The sequence below is a fragment of the Pseudopodoces humilis genome, chromosome 6, assembly GCF_049639895.1.
Source record: "Pseudopodoces humilis isolate 2021_Gansu_Grassland_sample_001 chromosome 6, ASM4963989v1, whole genome shotgun sequence".
Taxonomy (NCBI): Eukaryota; Metazoa; Chordata; class Aves; order Passeriformes; family Paridae; genus Pseudopodoces; species Pseudopodoces humilis.
In genome coordinates, this window is record NC_142205.1 from 66,382,291 (window position 1) to 66,396,313 (window position 14,023).

Sequence of the window (14,023 nt, forward strand, 5' to 3'; positions counted from 1 at the left end):
ATAAATAAAATAAAATAAAATAAAATAAAATAAAATAAAATAAAATAAAATAAAATAAAATAAAATAAATAAAATACCTGCAACTGTGCTCTTGAAGGGTTGGCTGGATGGAATTCCTCCCAGAGAAATGGTGAGGACGTCCAGCCCACCGAAGTCTTGGGTGGCATGGAGAATGTCCCGGCTGTGAGTCCTGTCCACCGACAGGATGGTGGCAGAGCCATTCTTCTCCAGGAGGACTGAATGCCACTGGCCATCTGCAGCATACACCTCAGGGATGTTCCTTTCCACTTTCCCAGCAACTCCAGCATCAGATATGTAGTGCACCTTCCCACCTTTTATCTGGTCAGAAGAACACATGATGTGAAATTTTAAAATGGTGTTACGTAACTCCCACCCACACATAACTGGTATGATGCCTACTCAGTACAGCTACAGTAACATGTAGCTTTGGTGTAATAGAAAGCTGGGGTGGGTATTTTTTTTCCCCAAATAATTGCTTTGTACTAAAAAGGCATTAATTATTTAGTACAAAACAATTGTCCAGAACTAAATGCATCACATGGCAGAAACTTTGCATCTCAGAGCTGCCACCCATTCAGTCCCCGGCTAGTCCTACTGAGGAACCAGCTATAGGTCATGCACATGACAATGTATTTTAACCAGAGAAATTCTTCCTCTTTCTTCAAGGCAAGTATGGAAAATGTTTTGGAGAATGAACAGATGTTGTCCTTGCCCAAGCAAATTGCATCCAGTTTTTATTACGACACAGTAGGAATGCATAAGGCATGGTAGGGCTTGAGCAAGAGACCCATTTCGTATCTGCTTTTTCTGCTAATTGGTATTTTGCAAAAAACTTTTGTTGTATTTCAGAAAACTTTCTGAAGAGTTGCAAAGTGTATGATTTTATGAGAACTTTCAGATAGTGCTTTCTTGAGCAAACTGCTTTAAAACTTGTGAACAGCTAGGAAAAAAAGGAAGAATATTTTGGCTTTTCCTCTTAAGAATGATGCCTCACAATTCTACTGAATCATGAGATGTGGGATTTCAAACTCTTACTATGATCCCAAAATGAGATCAGTGCAAATTCTGCACTTAAGGTGTAGGAGCTTAAAAAGAATCTCCAACATCCAACCTTGCCAGTTTCTCAAATATTGCTTAAATTTGGGTATGTCAGATGACTTCCTGAGGGTGTACAGAACTGCATAAACTCATGTAGGATGGCTCTGAAACTTGCTGCAAGTTTCCTTCGGTGCTCTGCATGTTTGGTCACACGTATTAAATGGAACAAGAGCTCTCCAACCCGCGTTCCCCACTGTGGCTCGGTCGGTCCGAGATCCGTACCCGGAGCGTGCGGGACGTGCACAGGCAGAGCCCAGGAAAGGTCATAGCCCCAGGTTTGCTGAAAGCTCTCAAAGCCTTACTTCCTTTGTTACAGGAAAAATAAAGTTCACCTGGGAAGAACTGTGAGGTGACACACCAGCTACAAGAATGCTGTGCTCGTTTCCAGAAACTGTTAAAATGTTCTGGATTTGCTTCTCCAGTGATGCAAGCTGAGGACTTTGTTCAGACACTCCAGCTTTAATAAGGCTGTAAGAACACGCTCATGTCTTGGCAGCTGCCTGAATGAATGCATCTAGCACGTATTCCATTTGGATAGAGGACACAACGGTTAATATGTGCATCCACTTCATTTATGAAGGCAGTAATTCAGACTATTTGAAAATGCATTGTTTGATAAAGCTCGCCTTGTAGGCAGGATGCTTTTGTTACTGATAAAAACACAAGTAGCATGTGTCTAAACTATCCCAGAGCCCAAGGAAAATCCCATCTTCACAAATGCAGCCCACAGCCTGTTAAAACATATTAAACACCATTTCCCACAATCACTCATAAAAAGGTTGACTGAGCTGAATATGTACATATATTTATGTCTGCAACCTGTAATTGGTTTGTTATGTCTTCCTCTGTCTTTTATGCCCCATAAAAATACTGCCTTGTATTTTAGTCTTTATGTAAACAGAAAGGAACATACCATGCCAGACAATACCCTCCAAGCTTAAGGGAAGACTGAGCACAGAAGCAAAATTTTTAACTTCACCTTAGAAAAGACCTGTGGAATTATTTACCTGTCAGCAACTGATATTTTCCATAGTAATTCATGATTCTTTAACCCTATTTCTGTATCTTTAAAATTGCACATGAGTAATGCTAACAGATTCATAAATAACGCACTAGGGGCATTTGGAAAAGAAAATTTCCAGAGACAAGACTGGCCCATGGCTACCTCAACCAGAAAAAGATATGCAATGTTCCTCTTGGTGCCTTGAGGCAGAACATGTTTCTAAATTTGAAACAAAGGCTGAAGTCGACAGTATTGAGTAAAACAAATTTCTGGGTTTTATTTAAATGGCTGAGCAACTGACAAGTAGAATATAATGAAAAGAATGAACCACTAAAAACAAACATGTTCCTAACTACAGGGCTGATTCAACTTTACTCATTTTTCAAGTCTCATTTGCTGAACAAATTGGGTTTTATTTGTCTTAAAACTAGCCATGGAATGGGATGTCATTTAAAAGGGTTATGTTCCGATTAATTCCTGCAGCTTGATATATGCACAGAATCATGGAATGGTTTGCCTAGGAAGTGACCTTAAAGATCATCCAGTTCCAACCCCTCTGCCATGGGCAGGGGCACCTTTCTCATCCAGCCTGGCCTTGAGCACTTCCAGGGATGGGTTATCCACTACTTCTTTGGGCAACCTGTGCCAGGGCCCAAGTACCCCTCACACAGGAGTATGTTAGCCAATAGAGGTAAAATATAATCTCCTCTACCTGTACAATTCAGAGATCCTTGAGCTCCATTTATGCTAATTTAATCTGACTGCAGATGAGAATTCTAGATAAAGCAAGACAAGACAGGCAATTTCACCTTTAACCCTCAATGTTTATCCCATTGCTTCTAACTGAATTACTTGCAATGTGCATTTGTAGGAAAATAAGCTACGATAAAGACCCCTAGTAATAAGCAATCCCCCAGCCTCTTTGTTGTAGTGGATTTTGGAGGAAGCATTTTCCATCTGAATTTGACAATTATTTAATGTAATCTGCAAGAGTTTGCATCTTTCCTGGGTTAAGGATCCCTTTATGTCATAAAGCCCCCTCTTGGGTTCTTTGGAGGGAGTCTGCATCCATCATTTAGTGAATCAACTGCTCAGAATCTCAGTGGGTCTGATTTATTGCCACTTCTCTAGTTTTACCCCAATCCCAGCCACACCAAAACCGATTAGCTGCAAGAGGAAAAATGTGAAGGCATGGAAGTAGCCATAGGACTCATAGCTTTTCCCCAGCATGGTTTAATATTAAAAACACATGGCAGGTTTTCTCTGAATGCTAATACTTTGGATAACAGGCATATTAAAAGACCAAAGAATCAAGTTATGAAATTGTCTGTTTTGAACACTGACAAGAACTGGGGACTGGCAGGTCCCTAAAGCCCAACTTCTGCACGGCAAGTGGATGGAGTGACATGGAGACCTTTGTTAGGTTGGCTTCACTGGCATCTCGGGCCACCACTGAGGGGATTACTCATCATGATAACTATTCTGGGAATGAGGAGCAGTGCAGAGGCCGTACTGCACTAGCTACAGTTAAATTAACTACAGTTTTACTAACTAGCATCACCTGGGAACTGCTTGGCAACAACCAGCTCGGCTCTCCTTCCTCAAACTTCTGCATCTGGTACTAGGCAAACCTCTGCTCTCTTCCCTTGCACAGCTGGGGCTGGGACTTGACACCCTCTGCTTGCTTGTATAACTTCACCAATATTAACAATAACAAAAGTGTTTACATAAACACAGCACCAGTGCTTTTAGCCAGGAAAGGCAACTCTCTTTTTTCAGCAATGCTTGAAGAGCTCACCTAGCAAATTCTACTAGGGGGCAGAAAAAGGTTTTTTCTCTCCAGAAGTCAAAATAATGAGATCTTATCTGCTAATATGAGCGAGGCAGAAACTTCCTATGAAATGATGTGGTAAAAGCACATGCCAGGGAAGTAGTGCAGACTTGCTTCCTAAATGCAGCCGGTGTGTCAGGAAAGCTTCGTAACTCTGATCAGGCAGGTGGAGGATATCCATGGGGCTGAAGCTTAGAAAGTGTGAATTTCTGTATGAATTTCTCTAAAAGTCAGGGAAGAAAAACTTGGAAAGCCTTGCAGCAGTCAAGGAAACTTGGAGCTTACACCAACCCAATAAAGGGGCTTGCCAACATCACTGCTGTACTCATTTAGAGTTATGAGTAAATGGACTGAGTCATCGCCAGGAACCAAACCATTGCTTTCTCTTGAGAAAGGTAACTCCTGCAGCAATAAGCTCTTAGAGGAAAGAAAAAAAAACAACAAAAAACCCCAAAACAGTGTGGCATTTGAAGCATTAATTCAGCTATGTATGCCAGAATAATTTGATATTGACATTGGTCTGCGAGTAACCTCATGAATTTGAGTTATCCCTCACTTCCTAGTTTGATAAGCCTGAGCCATGTTGGTAGGAATTAATGAAAACTTTTTGGCAATCGTTTGGTAGCTTAAGGAGGGTCTGGGTTCAAGGCTCAAAAAATCAGAGGATAAAAGGCCAATAACACAATGATTTGTTCTGTAAAGTGTAATGATGATAATAACCATGGCAATGAGCACCGTTCTCGTCGCCTTAGAACAGTCACTATTTGGAGTCTAGACAAAACTGATTAGATATAAAACCATCAAGATCTTCTGATACCTTGGCCAATAGGAAGGGAATTGTTGAGAAGATGAATGATACTGGAGCAGTGCCTAGTCTCAGTTAAAGACCCAATGTTTTATAAAGGAAACAGAAAGAGTAATGGAAAAACGCGATTTTGATCACTGCACACGAGGCAGGCCAATCAAATCAAACTCGGCATTAGCTGTAATCTTACCTTCACGGTAGTGAAGTTGCTGCTTTCTTGGACGTGGAGTAAAACGCCGTTCTCGCTCCTTGTCATGAACTTCACCTCCAAGCGCTCCACGCCCGGGCGGCCCGCGCCAGCGCCCCGAGCCCCAAGTCTCATCAGGTAGTCCCGCTTCTTGCTGGGGCTCATGTGGTAGTCGAGCCGCCCCTTGCCTTCCAGCGACAAGGCCGTGTCAGCAGTAATATCTGGGACAAGGACAGGGAAGCGTTGAGCACGCAGCTCGTTACCGCTCCAGCCATCATCTGCCTCACCGCGACCGCCTTTCCCTCGGAGCAGAGATCAAGTTCAGAGCAGGTCAAGGGAGGGGAGCAGGGAGTGAGTGGCAACTGCAGCCCCCCTATTCTTTGGCTTCCACCAGAATGTGTGTTTGAGAGTGGGAGTGTGCGAGTAATTTACTGCTGCTATCAGTCATTAGTAAATTAAAACTCGCTAGGGAACAAGTGAGGGAGTAGGGAAAAAAAATTTGGCTCTCAGAACTGTAATTCCTTCCCAAGGATGTTACTGTTTCCATTACTGCAAGCAGGGTTTCATGATATATTGAACTCTAAGCTCTTCAGGGCAGAGATAATGACTTTCTATTTGTTATGGCATTAAAAAAAAAAGTGAATAAAAAAAGGCAGAGCACTGACTACCAAATGCTGTTAAAATTATGGCTAAATTCTTTTGTAAACCGGTGCAATAAAAGCATATAAATCAGCTAAACAATAATGGGACACGTAAAAAAACAAAGCCCAGTCATTATACTACAACTACACGGAAATAAATCACTTGGCCCTCCTGGACAATCCTATATTGATTTACAGGGCTACTCCTATGAGAGTGAATCACCCCCCAGCGTAAATGCCTTGTTTTCATTTACATTTACAATACTTTCTTGCATATAATCCACAGTCAATTTGATGAAAAGGACTGTAGTTTGGAGAACTAGGCACATGAACTCAATGTTTATGGGAAGGGGTTTTCACTTACCCTCTTACCTCCCCATAGCAGACAAATCCCTCCTATGGGATACTTTTATTTTAGTTACGGATTAAATGTTATCAGGAAGCAGGACTTTAAATGAGTGTGAGTTACCTGAAATGCGATATACAGACCAGAAGAAAGTATGGATTAAGTTGTTGCCATTTTTAGCTCATGAAAGGACAAGAGTCTATTGTCCTTTCATGTGTGGACTTCTAAAGTACTTTAGAGGCAACACGCCGCTTGTTTTCATTATTTTATAAAATTCATTATCCCCCTAACTAAAATCTTAACGGCCTTTGGTTGAGCCACAGTTAGGTGTATATTAAAGACAGTAAAACCTCCTCCTCACATTTTTCACAGTGCTTTCCCGTCAGTCCATCCTTGCAGTGACACTGCTGCCACGACCACTGATCGACACAAGTGCCACCATTCTGGCAGGGGCTGGTTGTGCAAGCACCTTCCAGTCTGGGACACCTGAAAGAAATCAGAAAAGTGGAGGCTGAATAAAGTGCACATGAATAAGCAGAGCAAATGTGCTGGGAAGCGTCCTCTCTTTAAATGATATTCCCTTTCTTCCCCTCAGCGATGCAAAAATGGCTCTTTTTCCCCATCCCTGGAAGTGTCCAAGGCCAGGTTGGATGGGTCTCTGAGCAACCTGGTCTAATGGAACGTGTCCCTGCAAATGGCAGGGAGGTTGAAACGGGATGATCTTTAAGGTCCCTTCCAACCCAAACCATTCTGTAATTCTAAGAATCTCTGTAGACAGCTCAAGTTTCTAAGCAGATCCAAATTTTCAGCATCTGTTTATAGCAGTCTTACAAAAGAGGAAGGAATTCAGAGACAACCAAACTCCTACTATATGTTATGCAAGAGAGAAAAAACCCTTTTAGGCATTTTTTTATGCTGCAGACTGCCAGAGCCAATGCATTACAATGACCAGCACAAACATGGGGGTTGGGAGAGGAAGTGAGAATGAGGAAATCTGGATGGAAGACTGACTTTATTGCTACAACTGTGACTTCAAACAGTGAGATGGAAAAAACAATAGAATCGGATAGCTCATCATTTCTGAAAGACCACTTGGAGGATACGAGGGAAATTCAGTGATACTTGAGAGGCAAAGTGAGAGAACAGACATGGTGGATTAAGAGGAAACAAAAGGGAGTCAAGGGTTAGCAAACACTATGAGTACAGTCAAAACCAGGTGGAATTTATAAAGAAACCCAAGAACAGGGGCTACTCAGTTTCAGCCTGCAAAGCAACTTGAATAACCACTGACAATAGAAATGTAACGATGCTGCTTTTATTTTTTAAGACTCTGTAATCTTTAGTGAGCCTTTAATCCAAATTCACTTTCTTCCTACATTTTTCACATTTTACAGTAGGTTCTACGGTAGTTTTTTTCTGACATGAAATATCTGTTGGTGTCTGAATGGAACGGCATTCATGAGAGCTTCCTTTATTGCATAATATATATAATATATAATATATAATGTATAACATAATATATAATATATAATATATAATATATAATATATAATATACAGTACTATATTATATATTATACATTATACATTATACATTATACATTATACATTATATATTATATATTATATATATATTATATTATATATATATATTTTGCATATATAGCAGACGTACTGATCTAAGATTCCTTGGACTGCCAGAGCCTGGCTGGGCTCCAGGGGACGTCCGTTGACAGCAAATTCCATTACGCAGCCCACAAAGTCATGGCTTTCCACCTGTCCTCTTCTCTGAAGGATGGGCTCTATGGACCTGATGCCACCAACAGTAACTCGATTTGGTTGTACATCGAGAGTCCTGTAAAAGAGGAGAAATAACCTATTGGTACCAGACACCAGGATAGTGACAACAGCATGGGAACTGCCACCACCAGCTACAACCTGCGGCTAAAATTCCTCTTCCCAAATTGGTATTTTAGTTTTAAAGGGGAGACAGAGAGATCAGTAGCACTTGCACTAACAGTTATAGTGAGTATAACTCTAAATTCACACTCAGTTGGCATGTAAAAAATTCTGTTCAGTTGACTGAGCAGTGTGCTTGAGATCACAAGGAAGGTTTTTTACCCAAGTATATAATTGAGATTGTAGATGATACTTAAATAGCAGGAAGATGGGCTCATTGTTTTACAAAGATGTAACACCTCTGCTAGCAGGGAAACCCTGTGTGGCAGGAAACATGACTGTGATTATTGTAAGAAATAAGCCAAAGTGATTTGGATTAAAGTTATTGTTATCTCCAAAGATGTGACCCAAAGACTCCTGAGTTAGTTACAGTAAACACCAGAAATAAAGTTTGCTTTCTTTACTGGACACTGTTTATGAACTCAGAACTGTAACAGAAAACACCTGAAAACAATGTCAAAGATTGTCTGACAAATTATAAATACTGTTAATATTTTTTTTAACAACAGCACTAATCAGGTGATTTTATTTCCTATGTCTTTATGAGTAAGAAGAGGTGCAGTTTAAATAAATACATGACCCTAAATCATTAGGCAATAGCTATGACCCTTATTTATACCACAGTGTAGACTACTTATGGCCATGCATTTCCTGACTGACACCAGAGGTTGGGGACAAAGATGGTGTCAAGAGCTGGGGATTTCTGAGAAAACTCCTTGTTATGATCTAGTTCTATGCAGAAATTAAGCCTGACCTAGCAAGCAGCAGCACACTCAGAAAATTTGATTTGCTTCTGCAAAGATGGAAGAAACTGACACTTGGGAGCCTTATCATTACTCCAACTTTCTCTGGCTTTACAGGGAGATTTCTTCTTAACTTTACTTTTAATTTTACTCCAAAAAAAATCCCACACAAACCCCAAAACAACCCCACAAAAAGAAGAAATATTTACCAGTCAGTTGAAACAGCAACGTTGCTGACAGTGCAGTAGCCTGGCTCCTGGTCCTCAGAGCAGGAATCCACCGTCAGGGATGCTGCCTGCAAAAGGCACGCACACAAATATGCTGAATATTACAAGGCTTTAGTCCCCAGCCACATTCACTATTTATGCTTAAGTGTATTATTATCAAGGACTTGGCTGGAAAGGAGCACTTGTGTTTATCATGGTGTCTGAAGCAGGGTGCTTTAGAGCCACTGCTCAACTCCACCCTCGGCCAGCACTGCATGGACACCACCAAGGCATGGATACAAACAGAGAGGGAGCTAATTGCTTCACACAGAGAAGCAGTTAAACACCAGTTTTTCACATTTGGGCAGGGTTTCTTTCGTATTTGTTTGCTTTACTCCTTGAAACTGAAGTTATTTTGGCTCATACCATATCCTACTCCTGATATGGTTCAGATAAATCTGAGCGAAAAGCTGCCCCCTCCAATCTCAAAGGGCGTTCCTTCAGGGGCTTTACCGTGACATTAAACATGTTGAACTTGATAAAAGGCATGTTACAAAACCTGGGAGTACAAACACTGAGATTGCTAGTTAAAAATAATGGCCCTGGGAGTAGAAACACTGAGATTACTAGTTAAAAATAATAACCAACTGCTCCATAAAACTCAAAAAGTAACCAAATGGACTGGCTTAAGGTAACCCCTTGACTAAGAGGTCATGAAGGATCTCAACTTTGATAATGGAGAAGCATCTGGACACCTAGGGTGGGACCAAGCTGATGTTTGGGGAAGTACCAGGCATTACCAGTTCTTAGAGCAGTCTTACTCTTTATTATTATTATTATTATTATTATTATTATTACTACTACTACTACTACTACTACTACTACTATTACTACTACTACTATTACTATTACTATAACTATTATTATTTTTATCCCCAAACCATCAAGTCCCAGACAACAAGGTTGCCTCAGCCTGGTCTAGTGGAAGGCGTCCTTGCCCATGACAGGGGGGTTGGAACCAGATGATCTTTAAAGCTCTTTCCAAACCATTCTGTGATTCCGAGACTACCCATACAACTTATTTACACTAAAGCTACTCATGAGCTACTCATGGCACTTCTACTTGTGATCTATAAAAGTCCAACCAAAGCTGTCACTAAAATCATGAAATAACTCCTGCTGGTTTAAAAATGAGTTTTTATTTTATTCCTTATTTAGCAAGGAATTGTCCCCACAGTGATTTATTAATAACAGATGCGCTGAAAAAAAAAAAAACAAACCCAACCAACCCTGAAGGTTAGTTATTCCTCAAAACAAATTTTCAGAAAAATAAACATAATCTCCACATTGTACATTTCCTCATGTTTCAGCTAGATGTGTGGTACAGTTTTACAGCAAATTTAAATCAAACGCCACCTTTAAAAATGCCTGGGTTTATATTTTGATTTAGATTGCTCTGTGGGAGCTGAGCAAGCAGCACTGGCTATCAGTACATCATTACTCTGCAGAGGTTTTTTCTACTGCCTGCAAGTAAGTTTGGTAACAACAGCCTGTTGAAATCCCCACAGATTGTCCATGCTAGTTCCAAATACAAGCTGCACGCTGACACACTGTATTGCCCAAATAAATTCAGAGCTCTTAGCCCTAAATCATGCCCTACAGTACGATTAAATTGTTCAATCTGCTATTTTTAATGGAAGCTTATCTTGAATTTCTTTCCATACAAATGAGCAAAGTGCTTCTCCCAAGAAATGTCAGTCTGCAGTTCCAAAGCAGATTATAGCCCTGCATAAATGAAACAATTCAGAGAAAGAATAATAAGCTGGCTGCTCTGTATGCCACCACATGCATACATATTTTTCTTCAGAACATCAACAACAAAAACTGAAATGAGTTTTTTGTTCTTAGCTCAATCAGCATAATCTCCCTAACTTACATCGCTATGTGCTCTGCAAGCCAAGCTCCAGCCCCAGCTGAAGGGCTGGATATTTGAGAATATATTTTACTTGGACCAGAGTTCATACAATTTATTTTCTAATGTTAGTCAAATGTTCCTGCTTGTTACTTAAGCATTACTCTACAGTTACCTTGCCACATTATGAGCCTTTCTATCCTGTCACTTTGCAATAGCTCAGGACTGACAACTTAATGATTTTACCAGTTTCCGATAAAATCCCACTGTGCTGTAGGAAATGACAGATTTGGAATCCTGAAGGGGGCCTATTTTATACAGTTTTGGACACCTGGGAGACATTTTTCCTGCAGCAGAAATATCTAAGACAAAGGCAATTCTCTTCACATACTGTTTGTAAACAGCTGACTTTACTGAATAGGTTTAAACATTAAAGACAAACCAACAAAAAAACTCCACACAAAGGTGTAGATTGTCTTAAATATTTGCTTTTAGCCTGAAGCAGTTGTAGCTGAAAATATTTCTATAAATAGCCCTTTTTATGTTCTCTTTTCTTCTATAGTCCTCTGGCACACTGACAAGTAAAACATTTTCTTTCTCTGTTTTTTTTCCTTCAGTGTATTCATTTATTTGTTGCAACTTTTACTCTGTGCCCCTATACTTAGCCATTTACATCTTATTTATAGAAGCAGCATTCTACTTTAGTTACTAAAATGGGAACCTTGTGCACGTCAAGATTAAAGTGCACCTTTGGGCTTTACCATTAGGAAGCTGTGATGTAAATTATTAAATTTGCAAGATGCAAATTGATATCTGATATCAAAGCACATTAAACCAAAGCCATTGCTCAACATCATAATAATCCTTCATCTTGTTTGGATATGTGAGTCCTAAAAACACACTCAAATTGGATTTGCAAATCCAGCTGAAGACGGGATTTCACAACCATAGAATCTTTAATGTTGAAAAATATCTGCAAGAGTCCAACCACTAAGCCAGCACTGTCAAGGCCAGCACCAATCCATGTCCCCAGGTGCCACATCTACACATCTTTTTAATACCTCCAGGGATAGTGACTCAACCACATCCCTGGGCAGCCTCTTCCAGGCATTGACAGCCCTTTTGTGGAACTGCCCTTTACTGCTATTCAAGCTAAACCTCTTCTGCTGCAACCTGAGGCCATTTCCTCTTGTCTGTTGCTTGTAACCTGGGAGACCAACACCCAAAATAAATGAGATACCAGGTCTTGCACTGTGAACTGAAATGGAGTGTCAAGACTCTGCAAGGGCTAGAAGGGAGCCACAGTGGGTAGAAGAGTTTACCACTTTTATTCCCTTCATCTCTTCTAGCTTGAAATACACAAAACAAAATTGGGAACCCCACCATATACTACTGTTCTGTGACTTTAATTTCAAACATGGGAAGAATACGGAATTCCACGTACGCCATTTCTGCCCGAAAAGGGAACTGTTGGGCAATAGTTACTGATTATGGATGGTAAATAGATTTGGTTTCATTTCTAACTCAAACACTGTGGAGTCAGAAAACTTGGCTTAGATTCAAAGACCATTTGGTTTATGTTCTGCTTTGGAAGTAGTATTAAAAAATGAGAGAAAAGGAACAGAAAACGTTTTCTGGAGAAAAACATAAAGGCAGGAAAGGGGTCAAGAGTGCCAGGCACATTGGCAATCATTTGTCCCAGTTTTTAGCAGAGTTCCTCACCTCATATGCATTCTGGGGAACAAGGAGAGAAATAACTTCCCACTTTCCCCTCAAAATATTTTCTTAATGTAGCACCTTTTAACTCTTCACATGTGTACTACAGAGGCTCTTATAAGATTGCTAAAATCTCTGAATTACCTCAAGGAGGTCATGGATGCCTAGAATTTTAAGTTTGTCCACTTCTATTTTCCAAATGTTGAGAAAAACTATTTTGAGGCTTTTTGCAATTATTGTGGTTAATTAGCATTCCCTGATAATCATCCCCGTAATCTACACCAGTTAATTAGCCTCGTGCGTAGTCATCTATGTCATTAATTATTCCTGGCTCTCATTTTTCATGTTGAGAGTATGGGGGCACTTTGCACATGCTTTTTTCATTATACTTTATCATCATCATACTAAACAAACCACCACAGGGCTTTGAGTCAGTTGGAACAAGGCAGAAACGAAGGAGGTTTTTTCCCAAAGTTGGAGTTTCTGCTAGCAAACGCAATGCCACTAATTTTACTTTCCTCTGAGTCGGCCTGGAAGCCAAAGCGATTTGGCTGAACTTGCCTTAAAATCCTCATCTTAGCGTTTCTTACCATTCCAGCCCGGCGGGCAATGGCGGTGTGGAACTGTCCGTCAGACACCTTCTTAGCTGTGGTGAGCTTGTAGGTGCCACTGCCCAGGTTGTAGGAGAACCTCAGCCTCCCCTCCACTATCTCCAGGGCCAGGAATTCCGCCCGCTCTCCTGTTTGGTTGTCGTAGTTATACAGCAGCAAGGCGTTACTCTTGATGGTGGCAAACTTGATGTAGATGTAGTTGTTGTTGGGATCCATACTGGGGAACTCCATGTAGGACAGCTCTTCAAATCCGTAACTGTTGAGCTCGCAGTGATTCCCAAAAACACCTGAAAAACGAAAAGCGAAGCCCGGGATTGGGGATTTTTTCCTCACCGCACATTCTCCCAGGGGTGAAGTGTGGATGTGCTCTCGACACAGCGGTGGAATCTCTAATGTACAATTAAATTAATGCACAATTAAAATCACACAACCAACAGAAGAATGCTATTACTCACAGCTGGGTGCTGAGGTACATTATATTCAAACTTAAAAAATCGAGTTACAAAGGACAAAGATCTATTGGGAAGCTTTTCGTCGAGCCCCGTGGCTTCTTTGGAAAACACCAAACCAAGCCAGCTTGACAGCTCTGTCAAGACATGGCTGCTAATTATCATCAGGCATTTATTAATCCAGCTGTGGAAATCAATGTGCAAGTTTAGTTAATTTTTCGCTCTGCGGCTGTTATCCCAACTGTTTCTCACTGGGTGGTTCACTTGTCATACTTATGAAATAAGGATATGTGTGATTAAAATATTATGTCTTCTCATGTTTTTATTGATATGAATATTCTGGTGCATTCTACATACTTATTTTCAGATCTCTGTCCCATAATTTCCCTTGATTTTTCTTTTACTGCAGCAACAATGGGAAAAAAACCCTGATTTAATTTATGAAGATTAGTTAAATTTACAATGGGAAATTAATAAACCCTGAGGAAAAGTACAA

The 14,023-nt window shown here is 40.4% G+C and overlaps 1 protein-coding gene across 1 annotated transcript in view; it reads right to left on the reverse strand.

The window, feature by feature from the left end:
• Window positions 1-14,023, reverse strand: part of FAT4 (FAT atypical cadherin 4) — a 123,280-nt gene that overhangs the window by 5,454 nt on the left and 103,803 nt on the right. The window contains exons 11-16 of the mRNA XM_014259618.2: window positions 13,058-13,365; window positions 8,843-8,928; window positions 7,607-7,786; window positions 6,294-6,418; window positions 4,949-5,166; window positions 78-339 (exon numbers count right to left, since the gene is read on the reverse strand). Of these exons, the coding sequence (XP_014115093.2) occupies window positions 78-339; window positions 4,949-5,166; window positions 6,294-6,418; window positions 7,607-7,786; window positions 8,843-8,928; window positions 13,058-13,365 (1,179 nt within the window). The remainder of the gene's footprint in view (window positions 1-77; window positions 340-4,948; window positions 5,167-6,293; window positions 6,419-7,606; window positions 7,787-8,842; window positions 8,929-13,057; window positions 13,366-14,023) is intronic.